We start from the raw sequence: 20,973 nt of genomic DNA on the forward strand, positions 1-20,973 counted from the left end.
ATGACAGAGCTAAAGAATCATGGTCAGAATAGAATGAATTTTTTCTTGAGGCAAGTCATTTGTTGTAAGATGGGATCATATAGAAGGTTAAATGGAGACCTCTGGGAGCAAAACAGTATCTTGTTTTTGTACAGTTTTCCTTACTTTTGTTCTGTCCTTCCTACTCTCCCTCCAGTATTTCTTTCCTTCCTTTTTAAGGAATATATACATGTGGTTTATATATATTTATGTATACACACATATATAAATATATATTATATATAAATATATATATAATATATATTACATTATAGATATAATACGTATATCTATATCTGTATGTGTTTAGTTGGTCAGCCCATGGATTGTAGCCCGCCAGGTTCCTCTGTCCATGGGATTCTCCAGGGAAGAATACTGGAGTGGGCTGCCATGTCCTTCTCCAGGGGAATCTTCCTGACCCAGGAATCGAACTCCAGTCTCTTATGTCTCCTGAACGGGCAAGAGACATAAGACATATCTTCTTCATCACTAGAACCACCTTGGGAAGTAAGCCCATTTATATATATATATATGCCCCTATATAATTCCCTTACTTTCAGAGAGCAATGTGTAAGTTCTAATTTCCTGATGAACCCCTGATCCCAGCAATAATTACTTTTATTGAACACTATGTGGAAGAAACAGTTGTAAGTACTTCGGATGTATTAACTCATTAGTTACAAGCTCAGTCACAAATACGGGTTAATATCAGTAATAAAAACACAAAAACAAATACGTAAAAAACAAGGAGAAAAAAACGTTTGGCTCTCATCACTGAAAAACATCAAGGGTGAAGTTACAGTTTAAAAAAAAAAAAAAAAAGCTAGCTTTGAGACACTAAAATCACAACTGGCTCCTTTAATTCTCCACGGGAGGTGGGGCCAGGTGGCCCACAAGGAAAGCCCCTTCAGGCTGGCAGCGCTCAACGGAGCTGGGGCTTTGTAAGAGCCCGGGCCACGTGATGGCAACGGGTGGCACTCTGTCTTTTTCCGCGCAGTCTCTATGGTATTCGTCTCAGCCCACTGGCCCCTAGGGAAGCGGCAGTCACGTGACAAGCTCCGGGTTTAAGGCAGGTGCCCACGTGATCCTGGCCTGCAGTAGGGTGGCTGCGGTGGTGTACCTGCGCTCCTGAAGGGCGGGCTATTAGGTCGTAGTCGCCGCTGCCTCCAGCGGACTCTCCGGAGCAGTTAGGCTCGGGAACAAGAAGCCTACTGAGGCATTCATCGCTTGGTGCTTACGGCGCGGGTCTGCTCTTTCTGCCACCTCTGCCTTCCTCATCCCCACCTCTTTGCGAGTGAAGTCCCCTTTGGGTTTCAAGACGTTGGATCCTGAGGCTCAAACTTGAGACGAACCTCCCGCTATCCCTCTTTCCTTCTCATCCTCCATCTCTTCCTTTGCATTACCGAATCACTTAGTCTTTGATCTGGCCGGCTTGGCGGTGCCTTGAGGCCAAGTTCCAGTCGGTAAAGGTAACCGTGCGGAAAGCGGACCCCCAGCGGACAAAGGCGGAGGCGAGAATAGAACAGGCCTAAGGACCGCAGGCGACGAGAACAGGCGGCTGAAGGGGTGAACAAGGAAAAAAAAAAAAAAAGAGAGTACTGCGGATTTAGAAGAGACTGGAAAAGACTTGTTGCACGATGGAAGAATCTGACTCTGAAAAAAAGATGGAGAAAGAGAATCTGGGGCCCAGAATGGATCCTCCCATAGGGGAACCGGAAGGATCGCTTGGGTAGGTGAAGGATATTAACTGAAAACTGGAAGCGGAGGTGGTGGTGATGGGGGGTGGTGCGTAGACGTTGTAACTGAAGGGAGTATTGTGAATTAGAATACCCCACCTATGATAAATTGCTTCGATTTGCCAGTAAGGTTGCTTTTGGTGATTGGATAAGCTATCAAGAGGCCTGGTTGTTGGGACAGGCGTGATATCACTCCGGGGAGTGAGGATTGTTCTAAAGAGACAATCTGGATTGTTTTGAATTGTCCATGAAGAAGATTTGACGTCATCATGTTAAGAATAAGAAGACTGAGAAGAGAGCTGGTTTTTCCTGGGCAGAGATCAGTGGCTTGAGAATGCTTTCTGTGCCAATTTGTACTTGAATTTGAGAATTTACATACTTTGTGCCTGTGATGAGTGAGATATATATGACTTGGAAGGACAGCTGAAGGAATAAAGATTTATAAGAATATGCTGACTTTGAAAAAAGATATTCAGATATGATAATATTGTTTGATTTATTAAAACATTTGTAAATGTTGCTTTGATAAATTTTTAAGGTGATAAAAAACTGAATGTTGAATTTTAACTCATTTATATTTTTAAATACATCTTCCTAGGAGCTATCTCCTCAGCAGGTAATTAGGGGAGAAGGGAGAATAAACACAGTTTTATAATTTAGGAAATTGATGGCCTCTACTTAACTAAGGTCTGCCACACAGCTGTACTTAGCTGTTGTGCTAAATGTGCTCTTTTGCACCTCTGCGTTTTTAAAAAATTTCTTTCATTCCAATTTCCAAGGCAGCTGGATCATGGAAACTCTGTCTTTTGGTTTATATCTGCAGGTGGGTGCTACCAAATACAGCCATGAAGAAAAAGGTAAGATGTGTTAGGTACATCAAAAACATGAAAGTAAAGGTAAGAAATTACTGTTTAGGAAATATATTTGTGGTTACATTTGCCATCTTTTCTTGACTGTTGTAGGAGCCTTCTATGTGTTCTCCCTGACTCTTGTCCCCTTCTTTGCTATGGGATTTAATTTTTTCTAACATAGAAATCTCCATTCACATACTAAAGAACTTCTTGTAACTTCCCAAAGCCCACTGAATACAATCCAAAAGATTCATCTTATAGAATGCCCTTTTAAAACCAATACAATATTGTAATTAGCCTCCAATTAAAATAAATAAATTTATATTAAAAATAAAAATATATATATATATTCCTGAGTAAATCATCTGCCACACCTTTAAACCCTATCATAGTCATGCAGAATCTGTTTTTCTCCAAGTTTACAGATTAATTTGCATTTTGGGCAAACTAGTCACACACACTACACATGTCTTTGCCTGCACATTTATGTTGAACCCAGCTCAGATATTACCACTATGAGATTTCATGTGAGTTCTCCAAATGGATTTGTGCTCTTATGGTAATGTTCCCCACCTTGGGGTTTAGGAATAATTGATAAGGGCACAGCTCTGGAGCAAATTTCTGACCCTTTTAGGCTTTCAGCTTCCTCATTTATAAAATGGTGATAATAATGTTACCTATCTCATAAGATTGTTATTAAGCTTAAATGAGCAAATGCAGATAGAGCACTTAAATTAGTACTTAATACAGTTAACCTTGATAAGTCTTTCATAAGCTATTAAAATAAGATTTCTTAAATTAAAAATCAAAGACCATAAAAAAAGAATGAAATATTGCCATTTGCAGCAATATGGATGGACCTAAAGAATATTGTGCTCAGTCAAATAAAACAAAGACAAATGCTATATGATGTCACTTATATATGGAATCTAAAAACTAATACAGATGAATCTATACACAAAATAGAGACAGACACAGAAAGCAAACTACTGGTTACAAAGGAGAGAGGGACAATTTAAGGGTATGAGAGTAACATACAAACTACTAAATACAAAATAGATAAGCAACAAATATCTACTGTATAGCATGGGGAATTATACCCAATATCTTGTAATAACCTATAGTGGAATATAATCTGCAAAAAATGAATCATTGTTCTGTACACCTGAAACTATTGTAACTAATTATTTTGTCATAAATATTGTTAGTATGCATGCTAAGTTGCTTCAGTCATGTCCAGCTCTGTGAGACTCTATGGACTGCAGCTGGCCAGGCTCCTGTCTCCATGGTATTCTCCAGGAAAGAATACTGGAGTGAGTTGCTGTGCTCTCCTCCAGGGGATCTGACCAACCCAAGGATAAATACTGTGTATTAATATTCAATTTCTTTTCCATGGTTCATCAGGTACTCTATCAGATCTACTCCCTTAAATCTATTGCTCACTTTCACTGTATAATCATAAAGGATTTGATTTAGGTCATACCTGAATGGTCTAGTGGTTTTCCCTACTTTCTTCAATTTAAGTCTGAATTTGGCAATAAGGAGTTCATGATCTGAGCCACAGTCAGCTCCCAGTCTCGTTTTTGCTGACTGTAGAGAGCTTCTCCATCTTTGGCTGCAAAGAATAGAATCAATCTGATTTCTGTGTTGACCATCTGGTGATGTCCATGTGTAGAGTCTTCTCTTGTGTTGTTGGAAGAAGGTGTTTTCTATGACCAGTGTGCTCTCTTGGCAAAACTCTACTAGCCTTTGCCCTGCTTCATTCCGTACTCCAAAGCCAAATTTGCCTGTTACTCCAGGTGTTTCTTGACTTCCTCCTTTTGCATTCCAGTCCCCTATAATTAAAAGGACATCTTTTTTGGTTGTTCATTCTAAAAGGTCTTGTAGGTCTTCATAGAACCGTTCAACTTCAGCTTCTTCAGCGTTACTGGTTGGGGCATAGGCTTGGATTACTGTGATATTGAATGGTTTGCCTTGGAAACAAACAGAGATCATTCTGTCGTTTTTGAGATTGCATCCAAGTACTGCTTTTCGGACTCTTTTGTTGACCATGATGGCTACTCCATTTCTTCTAAGGGATTCCTGCCCACAGTAGTAGATATAATGATCATCTGAGGTAAATTCACCCATTCCAGTCCATTTTAGTTTGCTGATTCCTAGAATGTTGACGTTCACTCTTGCCATCTCCTGTTTGACTACTTTCAATTTGCCTTGATTCATGGAGCTAACATTCCAGGTCCCTATACAATATTGCTCTTTATAGCATCGGACCTTGCTTCTATCACCAGTCATATCAACAAAGGATGAGATGGCTGAATGGCATCACCAACTCGATGGGCATGAGTTTGAGTAAACTTCGGGAGTTGGTGATGGACAGGGAGGCCTGGTGTGCTGTGATTCATGTGGTCGCAAAGAGTCAGACACGACTGAGCGACTGAACTGAATATTCAATTAACAAAAAAAGAAACACACTGTATTTAGCCTTTATCTAATAATTCAGTTATATAACTTCAGTTTGCAGAGGAAATGTTCTTGATGAGCCTGTCTAAAGTTGCTATCGACAAGGATGCCTAAAAATACCAAAAATTTGTAAATGATTAAGAATAAAAATAAAACTTTTTTTTCTAACAACTTTAAACAATATCCTTAGAAACATTTCCTTGGTAAGATAAAGTTATATAGCTAAATAGTTAGATTAAGTTGAACTTGAGTATAGTATACTTTTTTAATATTCTCAATATTTGTAATTATAATTTTTTATAAAATATCTTAGAATTGAAGATAAAATGTGTACCCCTCATTGGAAAATCAAAAGTAATTGGAACTATAGTTCATAAATTTTAAGTGAGAAAAGACTCTTAAAAGTTACATTATCTAGTTTCTCTCTTAGTGCAAGTGTCTTTGTTAAATGCTGTCACTGACTAGAAGGTGTTTACCTTCACTGTTTCTATTGGACAATTCTCATTGCTAAAAATTTGCTTGTTTTATATCTTTGTTTTGATAGCTTGCTCATTCTTTTGATAAACATATTTTAAATGACTGTTATATGTTAGGCACTGAATACTCAAAGGGGATTCTCCTTGCCATGCTTAGAGTCTTGTGAGAGACACACCAAAACAAAAATTGAATAACTGCAATACATTATGGTCTTTGCAGTGTCATAAGAGTGTCATGGGAGAAAAGAGATGAAATATACCTAAGCCAGCCTAGGGTATTGGAATCAGACAAATTATTATTTTTTAATTTATTTAATTGGAGGCTAATTAGTTTACAATATTGTGGTGGTTTTTGCCATACATTCACATGAATCAGCCATGGGTGTACAGGTCTTCCCCATCCTGAACACCCCTCCCACCTCCCTCCCCATCCCATCCCTCTGGGTCATTCCAGTGCACCAACCCTGAACACGCTCTCTCATGCATTGAACCTAGACTGGCGATCTATTTCACATATGATAATATACATGTTTCAATGCTATTCTCTCAAATCATCCCACCCTTGCCTTCTCCCACCAAGTCTAAGAGTCTGTTCTTTACATCTGTGTCTCTTTTGCTGTCTCGCATATAGGGTCATCATTACCATCTTTCTAAATTCCATATATATGCATTAATATACTGTATTGGTGTTTTTCTTTCTGACTTACTTCGCTCTGTATAATAGGCTCCCATTTCATCCACCTCATTGGAACTGATTCAAATGCATTCTTTTTAATAGCTGAGTAATATTCCGTTGTGTATATGTACCACAGCTTTCTTATCCATTCATCTGCTGATGGACATCTAGGTTGCTTCCATGTCCTAGCTATTGTAAACAATGCTTCAGTGAACATTGAGGTACACGTGTCTCTTTCAATTCTGGTTTCCTCATTGTGTATGCCCAGCAGTGGGATTGCTGGGTTGTATGGCAGTTCTATTTCCAGTTTTTTTAAGGAATCTCCACACTGTTCTCCAGAGTGGCTGTACTAGTTTGCATTCCCACCAGTAGTGTAAGAGGGTTCCTTTTTCTCTGCACCCTCTCCAGCATTTATTGTTTGTAGAGTTTTGGATAGCAGCCATTCTGACCAGCCTGAGATGGTACCTCATTGTGGTTTTGATTTGCATTTCTCTCATAATGAGTGATGTTGAGCATCTTTTCATGTGTTTGTTAGCCATCTGTATGTCTTCTATGGAGAAATATCTGTTTAGTTCTTTCACCCATTTTTTGATTGGGTCACTTATTTTTCTGGAATTGAGCTGCAGGTATTGCTTGTATATTTTTGAGATTAATTCTTTGTCACTTGCTTCATTTGCTATTATTTTCTCCCATTCTGAAGGCTGTCTTTTCACCTTGCTTATAGTTTCCTTCGTTGTGCAAAAGCTTTTAAGTTTAATTAGGTCCCATTTGTTTATTTTTGCTTTTATTTCCATCACTCTGGGAGGTGGGTCATAGAGGATCCTGCTATGGTTTACATCAGAGAGTGTTTTGCTTATGTTTTCTGGAATCAGAGAAATTCTTGAGATGATTGATGAGCCAAGTCTTAAAGGATAAGTGGAGCTTAGCTGAAGAAAGAAAACGGAGTGTAAAGTTAATGGAAGAGAATTCAGCATAAAATATGACATAAAGCTGGGCTCCCTGGAGACCTGACACATTCAAAGGAACTACAAGCAGTTCAGTTCATTGTGGCTGGACTCTACAAGTTTCAGGCTAGGAGGGTCAGAAGACAAAGGCAGAGGTGTAGATAAGCCAGATCAAGGAGGGTCTTATGTGTAGTTTAAGGACTTGATCCTGTAAGCAATGGGACACTTATGAAAAGAAATAAAAGAGTAACTAGGACTTCCCAGGTGTCTCAGTGGTAAATCCACCTGCCAATGTAGGAGACGTGGGTTTGATCCCTATGTTGGGAAGATACCCTGGAGAAGGAAATGGCAACCCACTCCAGTATTCTTGCCTGGAAAATCCCATGGCTGAGTATTCTGGCGAGCTACACTTCATGGGATTACAAACAGTCGGACACAACTGAGTGACTGAGCACACGCACAGTGCAAAAGAGTAAATAATGGAACAAAATCATGAAGGTGAGTAAAAGGGATGAAATTAATGGCAGAAGTGATAAGGTTGACTCTGAGTAGGAGGGTGAATTTTCGTTTATACTGAAATACCATGACAGATAGTGCAGTGCATAAAATATTAGATTATGAGAGTTTCCTGTTAAGTTGATTCCTTTCATCATATTATTGAAGTTTCCTTTATTTCACTAATGTAATACTGAATGTATGATATAATATATTTATAACATGGTAAATTCACTGTGATTCTATCACCAAGAGAAAGTGTGACTTATGACAGGTAAGTGACTGGTCTCTGGAATTATAGGTACCTCCATGTTCACATTGGTCAGAGAACTAGTCATTTACAAGTATCCACTTTAGGTTGTGTGGACTGTCACTCAGTAAAACATCAAGTTCAAGAGATAAATAGATCCCTTTAGATTTTATTTGCCCTTGATTGCTGACTTCTTTCTTTTCTTTTTTTCCCATTTTGTCTTTAGGTGCTATTGATGGGTAAAAGTGGATCGGGTAAGACCAGCATGAGGTCTATTATCTTTGCAAATTATATTGCAAGAGACACACGTCGTCTTGGTGCAACAAGTAAGATGTTTTATCTTATTGTAAAGTCATGTGATCTTAATCTGAATAACACACTTGGTTGCAGTAACTTGGTGATACAGAGACTGACAGATTTGTTTTTGAGCACTTTTCCTTTTTTTTTCATTCCTTCTCACTCAGAAGGATGTGACCTAATTCTGGTTACTACTGCTGGCTCTCTTGGAGAAGTTCTTTCCTTTCTAGGTTGCTTACCAAGTGGGATATCCTTGTCCAACTTCATTTTTATCCTGTTCTTTCTCAAGAAGCATAGGGGTCCTTTTGTTTGTTCATTTTTTATGTGGGGGAGGGTATTTGTTTTTAACTGTTATTATGTAAAAATACATTAATTTATAGGTATTAGCAAATATAACATTAAATCTATGATTTTTAAAGCAGTAGTTAGTCCTAGTCTTATTAAAAGGTAAATTGCTGGGGTTGGGAGGCTGTCAGAGGAAGGTTATCTGGATGTGTACTTTGCTATTTCTCTTCCTAGATATACATAGATATCTTGTTGGAATTCAAGCTTTGACTTGAGAATGTTTCATTGCCCTTTACGGTTTGAATCTTAAATCTGATTTCTTAGTACAAGCTAGCTGGGCTGCCATGGATGCCCAGTGGACCTATGCTCCTGGGAGACCCTTTCTGTCTTTAGGCTATAATGCCATTTCATTTTGTAGCATCCAAGCATTTTTAGATTCTTCCTTGGTCCTTGGCCTCTAGGTAACAAAACCATTGTCCTACCTGGCTTTCAATTTTTCCTGATCTGGGTTACTAGCATCTTGAACACTTTTAGGGACAAGCTACCTACTACTTGCAAAGTTATTTCATTCTGGTTTCAAGAACAACAGACATTTTTAAAACACCCCTATGTTCCAAATGCTAGGATACAAAGGAGAAAGAAACTTCTTTTCTGTTCTTGAAGTGCTTAGAGTATAGTATAGACTCTCATAATTGGATAAGCTTTAATGATTAGAAAGTTATTTCTTAGTTAAAGCCCTATTTCCCTTTATTTCTGTTAGTTGGTACCCTTTCTGTTCTCTTGAGTCTATGCAAATATTTTAGTATGATTAATGTCTCAATCTATCCTAGCCATCCCTTGCCTCCCAAATCTTATCTTCCTTAAGTTAAAAATCTCTGGTTCCTCCATCTCTCTCTCAGTTGACATCATTTTGAAGCATTTTTAAGGACTTGTTTGAGTATGTCTATATTTTTTAGAGCTGAGATTTAAATGAAGACATGGTCTAATCACAGGAGAGTATGACTAGTACATCTCTTGTCCTGGGTGTTACAGTGTTGTTAGCACAGTCCAGCCCCTACTCTCCTTCTGTGGAGTGTCTTTCTTTATACTGAGTCATACTAAAAAAAAAAATTCCTTTTCACATATATTTTTATTAAAACACAAATCCTCCTTCTGATTCTTGTGCAGAAAATATTTTGAACATATGAATAAATGTTTATTGAATTATTCAGTTTTGATTGTTTTAGCCCATGAAAGGTTAACTTTGAAATCTAGAACAAGTTACTATCTCACTGGGCCTCAGTTTCCTTATCCATAGAAAAGGAGTTGGATCCTATTTTCATTTTAGCTACTTATTTGCTCATCTGATATGTTAACTATCCTTCCTAGCTATGTGCAATTTTTACATTTGATAAGCATCTCATCTAGTTTTCATCTAAGTCATTTATCAAAAATTTTGGTCAGGACAGGGTCCTATCATCTATTATGCCTTAAGATATTTCCTTCTAGAAAGTACCTATTCAGACTCCTCCCTGTTTTGATTGGCTATATTTTAATTTTTTTCTGTTCTTCCAAGTTTAATACTTGGACCTTAATCAAATGGTTTCAGTAGAACAGATGAAGGTAATGTTTAATTATATGCTGTTCTATTTACTTCAGTTCTCATATGAACTTCATTTTAATAGATGAAGAAAATATGACCCTGAAGTTAAGCTCACTCAACTCATGAGTGTTAGAGCTGGAATGTCAGTCTGTGCGCCTGCTTTATTCATTATGCTATAGCTGCAATTTCTGGCACACTTCTCTTTGTGTTTTAAGTTCTGCACCTTTCATTGAAGTTGTTTTCTAGTCCAATTAATATTTTTGTCATTAGCTAATCAGAGTTGAATGACTACTTTGAGTCTAGTGAATAGTCTTATCACCCAAATTTCAGAGCTAGTCAAGCTACTTAAAATAGTTTTGAAATAATCTAGCAGCTTCATTAAAAAGTTATGAACAGAGTGTTGCAAATTATATGAACCCTGTACATTTAAACAGGCCATTTATTTAACAAATGTTTTTCTGGAGCTTCCTGTGGATGGGACAGGGCTCTTGGGGCTATCTCAAGTGGGACCTTTATTGATAATACTTTGTTAGTATTTACTGTATTTCTTAAAGTTTGTAAAAGTATACTTCAAAATATTATGTTGACCTTAATGCTTTATTGTATCATTAACTAGCTTGTCATTTCTGGAAGAAAGGTCTGAGTTCTACTGCTAAACTTATGGCCTAAATAAAAATATGTATAGTATATTGATTTTTGCTTACTATTCATTTTTGTTCAATTGCTGATTTTCTTTAAAAGTAGTGAAAGAGTACATATTCTAAAATATTATATCACCTTGAATGTTTTAGTGTTTTTCTAGTTGTCATTGCTGAAAAAAGTCCGGTTTCATTTTATTAAACTTAGAGTGTACTGTGTTTTGGAATTTGAAGTAAGGATCAGAATGGTGGTATTTATTTATTAGGGGGCTATTAAAATGTTTGTTGGAATAGTAAACTTGTCAATAAAAATTGTGCTTATGAAGTATTTTAGTCTCAAACACTGTTGACAACTCCAAGATTTCCTACCTTCTCAAAATTCTCTGATCTCTTGGCTTTTATTTAATGCTTTATTACCCTGGTTTTATTCCTTTATCTTTAATCATCCATCCCTTTAAAAGAAAAAGAATTTCTTCTTTCTGCCCCATAAGTGTATGTGATTTCTCAAAGCTCTGTTCTTGGTTCTTTCCAGTTGCTCTTATGATAGCAAGACAGGAAAACTAGGAGAGCCAGAGGGCTCTGTAGGAGAACTGAGACTGAAAAGAGAGGCAGAGAGTGGGGGTTAGATCATAAAATGCCCTGTATGCCAAGTCAGGTAGTTTAAACTGAAGTTGGAGGGAAACCCTTACAGTGTTTCTAACAGAAAAGTAATATGATCAGATTTCATTATTTTTAATTTTCAACTTTAATTACAAAAGTAATACTTGTGAAAAGTCCCTCATTCTCAGGCCTACTTCCTATGGACAACCACCACTAATAATTTGAGGTTATCCTTCTGGCCTTATTTTTTCTGAGTGTATGCAGTCATGCATAGAGCCATTATTATTTTTCTTTTTAAAGATGGATTAAATAAAATCTGCATTGTAGAGAGATCATTATATCTGTAATATGGATGTTAGATTGGAGAGAGGCAAGGGAAGAGACAGATTGACAAATTAGGGAACTCTTTTTAGTAGACCAGGTAAGAGATGATGGGGTCTTAACTTGGGTTAGGGTAGTAGTAGTGAATATGTTGAGAAGCAAATGGATTTGGGATATATTTAAGAGGTAAAGTCATCAGGACTTGCTGGTATGTTTTGGGGGAATGAAGCAGGAAAGAGTGAACTCAGGATAAAACTTAAGGTTTGGGCTTAGTCACCTGGTTAAAATCATTGAATTAGCGAAGACTAAAAGAGGAATAGATTTTGTGGGAAGAATGGGGAGATGATGTTATATTTGGATATATTGAGTTTGGGATACTTGCAGTATATGCAAATGAAGATGTCATTTGATTCAGAAAGGGAAGAGAGAAATCTGTATTATAGATACATAATTATGGATTATCAGTATCCAAATGTTAAAATAATATGAATTGATTAGCTTGCCTGGGGGGGAAGAATACATAGAAGAGTACGTGGCCAAAGATGGAATCCTGAAGAACTCCAACATTTAAGGGACAGAAAGAAGAATAGGAACCTGTGAGAGAGGACCTGCTGGAGCATTTATAGGTCTCCTATCAGAGGCCAAGAGAAGAGAATTTTTTTGAGAAGAGAATAGTCAACAGTGTCATGTGCAGAAAGTAAGACAAGGACTAAAAAGTCCACTGGATTTGGTAATGGGGCCATTGGTCACTTGATTTTTATGATATGGGAGTAGAAACCAGATTTTTATCCTATGTGCTCCATATCTAAAGTCACTGAATCCTGTCACTTCTTTTGTTATTGTCTTTCCCTTTCTCAGTAGCACTTCTTTCCATTTTTTTTTAGTACTAGACCGTTTACATAGTCTTCAAATTAATAGCAGTTTGAGCACCTACTCTCTCGTAGACTCTGTTGGAAATACAAAGACATGTAAGATATGATTCCTTTTCCAAGGAGGGGGAAAAAGGGGGAAAAGGGAAATAGTTTGAGCAACTACTACATGCCAGGCACTTGATGTATGATAATCCCTTTAATCCTGTGAGGTCAATAGTATGCCTCCCACCTTTTTTCCTAATAGAAGAGGAAACTGATACTCAGAGGTTAAGTGACTTACCCAAGGTCACACAGAGAGGTAGGATGGGTATTTGAGCTAAGAGCTGTTTGATTCCAATGCCCATATTTTTTAAGTAATGCTTTGCTGCTTATAATCTAGTTTATTAGAAGATAAAATTCCACAAAGTTAGATAGCAGTCAGTTTAAGCAACAGCTTCAAGATAGAGAAGAAACACCACTGTGTGTTGATTAACTGTTACAGAAATTATATAGATGATAATTGCTAGACTTCAAGAAATTTCCAGGAAAAGAATTTTCATTATTATTCCTTATGATTTTTTAGTGCCTGGCAGAGAGTAGATGCTTAATAAATGTTTAAATGAATTCAGAGGGCGTGATGATGGTAAGTGGGGGTGGCTAGGTAGGGTTTTTAGAGGAAGTGGGGTTTAAGCTGGGTCTTAGAAGATGAATCTAACTTTGGAAGAAAGGTGGGGAAGATTTTCTAGGCAGATGGACAGAATAGACAAAGTATAGGGTGGGGAGGGACATGGAAAGCAGAGGTCGCAAACAGGCAGCTCGTATGCTGGATAAGGCCTGTAGATGTGTTTTGTTTGGCCTGTGCAATGTTTTAGAAAAATTGGAATTAGTTATCAATATGTAAAAGTTTCCACAAAAACTCTGGATTTCCTGCTACTATTGAAAAATTTAAAGATCTGGAAATCCTGAGCCCATGTTCCTGCATGGCAAATGAGCTAGAGCTAAGTGATTGCTGCCCATTCCATTGTCCCCTTTGGTGGATGTTTACTCTCCATGCATGATCAACTTCACACTTGTACGTTTACTGGCCTGGCTCCTATTAGCAAGTTTGCGACCCCTGATATAAGGTGTGTTGGAGGCTGGGGAGGTAAAGGGGCTTGGAAGGACTGTGAATAAACTGTGAATAAAATTGGACTGGAGCAAAAGGCTTTATTAATGTGATTCATTGGGGAACATAAAGGTAGATTGGAAGCCAAATTCTGAAGGACCTTGCATGCCCCTCTGTAGGCATGGAGGAGCCACTGAAAGTTTATAAAATGGGGAGTGACATGTTCAAAGTAGTGTTAAGAAGATGAACCTGGCAGCAGTCTATAGGATGAAGTAAAGTGAGTAAGGCTTCCTGAGACTGAGTGTGTGCATGCTCAGTCATGTCCAACTCTTTGCGACCCTATGGACAGTAGCCCACCAGGCTCCTCTGTCCTTGGGATTTTCTAGGCAAGAATGCTGGAGTGGGTTGCCATTCCTCCTCCAGGGAATCTTCCTGACCCAGAAATTGAACCCTCATCTCCTGTGTTACCTGCAGTGCAGGCGGATTCTTTACTGTTTGAGCCATTGGGGAAGCCCCCAAGGCTTCCTGGTGGGAGGTAATTATGGAGCTACTGTAGCTGTATAGGCTTGAGAAGGTAAGAGCCTTCCCTAATATTAGTAGCAGATAGTGAAACAAAGAATGGAATTGGGAATAGCAATGAATTGAATGTGGACAGAGGAGTCAAAAATGACCCCCTCAAAATGGGAAAATGATAGGGTCATTAATCAAAATAAGAAAATCAGTAGAGGGAGTGAGTTTGGTTATGTTTTATGTTTGTTTGTATTTGGTTTTTGTTGTCCTTTTTAATTTTAAATTTTTTGTGGAATGTATTGATAGGTCAGAAAAGAGCTATTAAATGGTATATGTCTGTCTTACATGTTGAAGTTTTAACAGTATTATAATTGGAGATTGTTTCTTCTCTAAGCACTAAAACTACTAAAATATAATGACTTACATGAAAGCCATTTCTGTAGCTCAGGATAGTTTAGGTGCCCACCTTGCCACTAAACCACACTGCTAAGCTGAAAATCACCTTCTTCTTGTAGCTTTGAGCATTTCACTCCACTTTGGTCCTTCTAAATTCCATGGGTTAGTGCTTTATTTTGAATTTCATCTTGCATGCTACAATTACTAGATTTATCATATTTGTTTTCCAGTTGATGTAGAACATTCTCATGTTCGGTTTCTGGGAAACCTGGTATTGAACCTGTGGGACTGTGGTGGGTAAGTACCATCTGCTTAATTCTTCATGAGGTCAATGACAATAATCATGGCATCTAGTATAATCAGCACAGAGAATGTTATTGCTGCTGTTTAGTCACTAAATTGTGTCTGACTCTTTGCAACCCCATGGACACAGCTAATATAGTAGAGTAATTATCATTTGTAATAGATACATTAGATAAAAATTACTTCAGAATTGGCACTTGATTGAATGAAGATATCTGACTTTTCTATTATATTGTGAAAATGCCCTCTATATTTGACATGTTTAAGCAGTATTCACACAAGCTATATCTAAATATCTATGGTATGGGATCCATCATCCTTCTCTTTTTCAAATGAAGAAATTAGGTTTCTGTCTCAAGCGGCCTAACACCAATGCTGAGCTCTTAGCTATCACACCATACCACCTCATTCTTTGGTATTTTAATAATTATCTCCAGGCAATCTAAGCAGTTATTTGGATCTCAGTTCTCTAGCTGAGTTTCCCACTGTTGGAGGAATAGGAGATAGTTTTTCCACTCATGTCCAACACACTTCCAGAATATCCCATCACAAATACACATTCACTGTGCATATGGTGCTCCCTTCCATATGGTGTGCTTTCTATTCTTGCATCTCTATGCTACAGTAGCAATATATAGTACACAATAATTAGGAGCCCTTAGGCTATGGAATTAGATTGGGGTTTGTATCTCAGCTCTGTTAGCTGTGTTATCTTGGATAGATCATTTAAACACTCTGAGCTACAGCTTTTTCGTGTGTATAATAGGAATAATGATGGTAAAAACCCATAAAGTTTTGATGATTGAAATTATGTGTGTGTGTGTATATATATATATATATATATGTGTATATATATGCATACACACACACATTTCAGAGTGCCTCACAAAGTAAAGAAATGTTATAATTAGCTCAGTATCTCCTAGCTCCTAGTATAGAGCCAACTAGGGAATAGGTGCTTAATGAGTATTTGGTGAAAGAATAACAGATCAGAAAAACAACTTCATTATTGCTAACAGGTGGTTCACTTAACACATTAGTAGCTTCCTCCATGTAAATCCGTCTTCAGTATCATTGATTTCAATTCTGTAATCTGTATCAAGAGATTAGTCCAAGTCCTTTGCTTTTAGTTACTAACATGTTATTGTCATTTTTACAGATAAGGCAGCTGAAGTCCAGTGAGATCATGAATCTCCCAAGGTCACATAGCAACTTGATAGCAGAGTGTAGGACTAGAAGCTACGCTCACGATTTTTTGTAAAGGAACTGCTATTTATTGACAGCATGCCAAAAGCCAGGTTTCATGCTAGATTATTTCCTTTAGGAAAGAAAAACCATAGATTTTCAGAATAGCCTCCAGAAATTTAGAAAGTTAAATTTACCAGAAACCCCCACCCCAATTCAATGATTATTCTTGTTTTCTAGAAATCTATTCAACATTCACTCAGCAAATTCCTGTTGATAACCTTCTGTGTATCACATAGTAAGAAAAGCATTGAAAGTTACACCACACTAGATTAACATACACAGTCTTTGGTGGCTATGACAAAAGACTTCATAGTACATATCTTTTTTCTTTCCTTCTTTATTTATATAGTTCTTTCATTTTTGTTTTTTTTTTTTTAAGATTTAATTTTTGTTGAGGTAACATTGGTTTTTACCATCATATAGATTTCATGTGTACAACATTGTATTTCTGCTTCTGTATACCCTACAGCATGCTTACAACCCAAAATATAGTTTCTATCCATACAGTTTACCCCCTTTATCCTTTCCACCCACCTCCTGCCCCTTTCCTTCCCATAACCACTACTCTTTTTTCTATATCTATATGTTTTTTTTTTAGTTTGATTTGTAAATTTATTTATTACTTTTTGTATGATGAGTAAGATCATATGGTATTTGTCCACCTGACTTATTTCACTTAAAATAATATCCTCAAGATCCATTCATGTTGTTGCATATGCCAAGTTTTCATCTTTTTTATGGGTGAATAGTAGTACATTATATATAGATATGACATCTTTTTTATCCATTCATCTCTTGATCGACACTTAGGTGGTTTCCATATCTTATCTACTACAAATAATGCCACAGTGAACATAGGGGTGCATGTATCTTTTCAAGTTAGTGTTTTCATATTCTTTGAATAAATATCCAGAAGTGGGATAGCTGGTAGTTGTAGTCTTGATTTTTTTGAGGACACTCCATATTTCTTTCTTTATCATGAGAATCCACAATAAAGGACAGAAACAGTAAGGACCTAACAAAAGGAGAAGAGATGAAGAAGAGGTGGCAAGAATACAAAGAAGTATAAAAGAAAGATCTTGAGAGCCCCTTGGAAAGCAAGGAGATCAAGCCAGTCATTCCTAAAGGAAATCAACCTGAATATTCACTGAAGAGACTGATGCTGAAGCTGAAGCTCCAGTACTTTGGCCACCTGATACAAAGAGTCCAATTCACTGAAAAGGCTTTAATGCTGGGAAAGATGGTTAGATAGCATCACCAACTCAATGGACATGAATTTGAGCAAACTCCAGGAGATAGTGGAGGACAGAGGAGCTTCTTGTGCTCATGGAATCGCAAAGAGTCTGACACAACTTGGCAACTGAACAACAGCAACAACATATTTCTTCCATACTGGCTGCACCAATTTACATTCCCACAAAGAGCTTATAAAGGTTCCCCTTTTTCCACTTGTTACTTATCCACTTGTTATTCCTACCCTTTTGCTAATAACCAGTGTAACAGGCCTTAGATGATTATTGTGGTTTACATTTATATTTCCCTAGTAATCAGTGACATTGAACATCTTTTCATGCTCCTGTTAACCATTTGCATACCTTTGGAAAAATGTCTATTCAGCTGCTCTGCCCATTTTTTAATCAGATTGTTTTGTTGTTGATGATGATGAGTTTATGTGAATTCTTTATATATTTTGGATATTAGCACCTTATCAGATGTATGATTTGAATGTCTTTTCCCATTCAGTAGGTTGTCTGTTCTATTGTTGGTTTCTTTTGCTGTGGAGAAGCTTTTTAGTTTTTTGTAGTTCCATTTGTTTATTTTTATTTCTGTTTCCCTTGCCTATGGAGACATATCTAGAAAGATATTGCTAAAACTGATGTCAAATACCATACTGCTTAAGTTTTCTTCTAGGAGTTTTATGGTTTTAAATATTGTGTTGAAGTCTTTAAACAATTTTCCATTTTCAGTTAATTTTTCTATATGGTATGAGATTAGTTTCATTTTATTTCTGTATGGTTTGAGATTGGTCTAGTTTCTTTTTTTTTTTTTTTTTTCCTTTTTTTGTATGTTGCTCTTCATTTTTTCCAACACCATTTATTGAAGAGACTATACTTTGTCCATTGCATATTCTTTGCTTCTTTGCCATAAATTAGTTTCTGTATATGCATAGTTTTCTAGACTCTCGGTTCTGCCCCTTGATCTGTATCTATTTTTCTTCTAATACCATGCAGTTTTGATTACTGTGGCTTTGTAGTATTTTGAAATCAGGGACTGTTATAGCTCCAGCTTTGTTCTTTTATCCAGAATTACTTTCACTATTTGTGTCTTTTGTAATTCCATACAAACTTTAGGATTATTTCTTCTATTTCTATAAAAAAATTTCTTGGAATTTTAATAGGGATTATATTCATTTTGTATATTGCCTTGCATTATAGACACATTTTAACAATATTTTTCTAATCCAAGAGCACACAATATCTTCCCATTTATTTGTTTCTTCAGTTCTTTTTTATCAGCAATTTATAGATTTCAAGGTATAGTTCTTTTACCTCCTTGGTTAAATTTACTTCTAGATATCTTATTCTTTTTGTCATAGTTATAAATGGGATTGTTTACTTAATCTCTCTATCTCATTATTAGTGTATAGAAACACAACAGGTTTTTGTATATTGATTTTGTATCCTTCAACTTTACTGTATTTGTTTATTTTTTTTTTTTTGGTGGAGACTTTAGGATTTTATACAAAATCATGTCATCTACAAATCAGTTTTACTTCTTCCTTTCCAATTTAGATATCTTTTATTTCCTTTTCTTGCCTAATTGCTCTGGCTAGGATTTCCAGTACTATGTTGATGGTGGGCATTCTTGTCTTGTTCCAGATTTTAGAGAAAAGCTTTCAGTTTTTCACCAATGAGTATGATGTTAGCTGTGGGTTTATCATATACAGCCTTTATTATGTTGATGTACATTCCTTTTATACCTACTTTAATGAGTTTTATAATAAATTTATGTTGAATTTTGTCAAATGTTTTCTCTGCAGTTACTGAAGTAATCATATGATTTATATACTTCATTTTATTAATGTAGTATATCACATGGATTGATTTGCAGGTGTTGAAACATCCATGTATCCCTAGAGTAAATCCCACTGATCATGGTGCATGATCCTTTAAATGTATTGTATTTGGTTTGCTGTTATTTTGTTGACTATTTTTGCATCTATGTGCATCAGAGATACTGGCTGGTAATTTTCCTTTTGTGTGTGTTGGCTTTGTCTGACTTGGTATTAGGGTGATATTGGCTTCATAAAATGAGTTAGGAAGTGTTCCCTTCTCTTCAATTTATTGGAGTAGTTTGAGAAGGCTAGTTATTAAATCTTCCTTGAATGTTTGATGAAATTCATCTGAAGCCATCTGGTCCTGGGCTTTTGTTTTTCGGTAGTTTTTTAATTACTATTTCAATGTCTGTACTAGTGGTCAGCCTGTTCGAATTGTCTTATTTCTTCATGGTTCAGTCTTAGAAGATTTTATGATTCTAAGATTTTGTCCATTTTTTTCTAGGTTGTCCAATTTGTTGGAATATTCTCTTACAATCCTTTGTATTTCTGTGGTATCTTTTGTTATTCTCATCCTTTGTATTTTTATGGTATCTTTTGTTTCTGATTTTTTAATATGGGTCTTACTTTATAACCCATCCAGCTGCTCTGTGTCTTTTCATATGAATTCAGTTCACTTACATTTTGGGTTATTATTGATGGATGAGGACTTAGTACTGCCATTTTATCTTTTGTTTTCTACTTGCTCTATATTTTTATTGTTTATTTTCCTTGTGTTTCTGTCTGCCATTTTTGGTTGGTAGTTTTCTGATATTTTCCTCAGTTTCCTCTTTTTGTACGTTTTGTGTCTCCATTGTAGATTAATGTCTTGCAATTACCATGAACTGTATATCAAATATCACATAGATAAATAGTCCTTTTTCTGTTAATGGCATCTTATCTTCATTTAACTACATGGTTTTCCTCTTTCTCTTTTGTGTTTTTGTTGTCTCAAACTTCCCCTTTTTATATTGTGAGTTTGTTACCAAATTAAAGTAGCTATAGTTATTTTTTTTGCATTTTCTCCCCTTTTAACCTTTATGCTATAATAAAGCATTTAAAAACCTGTTCTGACAGTTGCAATTTTCTGATTCTGTCACCTTCTCATGCTCATGCTGAGTTGTGTTCAACTCTTTATAACCTTTTGGACTGTAGCCCTCCAGGCTCCTCTGTCCATGAGATTTTTTAGGCAAAAATCCTGGAGTGGGTTGCCATTTCCTTCTTCGGGGGATCTTCCTGACCCGCAGATCAAACCCACATCTTCTGCATTGCAAGTGGATTCTTTACCACTGAGCCATCGAGGAAACCCATTTATCACTTTATTTATGCCAAGTTTTGTGTACTTTTGTCTTTTTGTTTCTGGTATAAGAACTCTGTTCAGCATCTCTCGTAAGGCAGCTCTAGTGTTGATAAACTCCCTCAGCTTTTGTAAACTCTGCTCCCTTCTCCCTCTGGGATGTCCACTATCCTAATGTTGCCCTACTAAAAGAGTCAGATAGCTCTTATAGAATTTCCTCTTTGTTTTGCATCTTAGATTTCTATCTTCATATTTGCTAATTCTCTCTTTCATATGGTCTGCTTCATTTCCAGTGCTTTTTAATGCATTCTTCATCTCATTTATTATGAGTTTTCAGCTCCAGAATTTTAGTTCTTTCTTAAAGTTTCAATCTTTTTGGTAAAGCATTTCTGTTTATTAGTTTTATTCCTAAGCTCATTGAGGTGCCTTTCTGAGTTTTTGTAGCTTGTTGAGTTTCTTCATGATAGCTATTTTAAATTCTCTATCAGTTAGATCACATTATTCTTTGACTTTATGTTTGATTTCTGGAGAATTGTCATT

General features: G+C 36.5%; 1 protein-coding gene across 2 annotated transcripts in view; it reads left to right on the forward strand.

Annotated features, from left to right (window-relative positions):
- The first annotated feature begins 1,107 nt into the window (after positions 1-1,107).
- RRAGB (Ras related GTP binding B) overlaps positions 1,108-20,973 on the forward strand; it is a 41,098-nt gene continuing 21,232 nt past the window's right edge. Inside the window, 5 exon segments of one of the 2 annotated variants that reach the window (NM_001075279.1) lie at positions 1,602-1,747; positions 2,578-2,611; positions 8,133-8,232; positions 12,514-12,597; positions 14,722-14,788. In NM_001075279.1, the coding sequence (NP_001068747.1) occupies positions 1,656-1,747; positions 2,578-2,611; positions 8,133-8,232; positions 12,514-12,597; positions 14,722-14,788 (377 nt within the window). In that variant the 5' untranslated portion in view covers positions 1,602-1,655. 2 annotated transcript variants of the gene reach the window in all.

This window comes from Bos taurus, chromosome X (assembly GCF_002263795.3).
Source record: "Bos taurus isolate L1 Dominette 01449 registration number 42190680 breed Hereford chromosome X, ARS-UCD2.0, whole genome shotgun sequence".
Lineage (NCBI taxonomy): Eukaryota > Metazoa > Chordata > Mammalia > Artiodactyla > Bovidae > Bos > Bos taurus.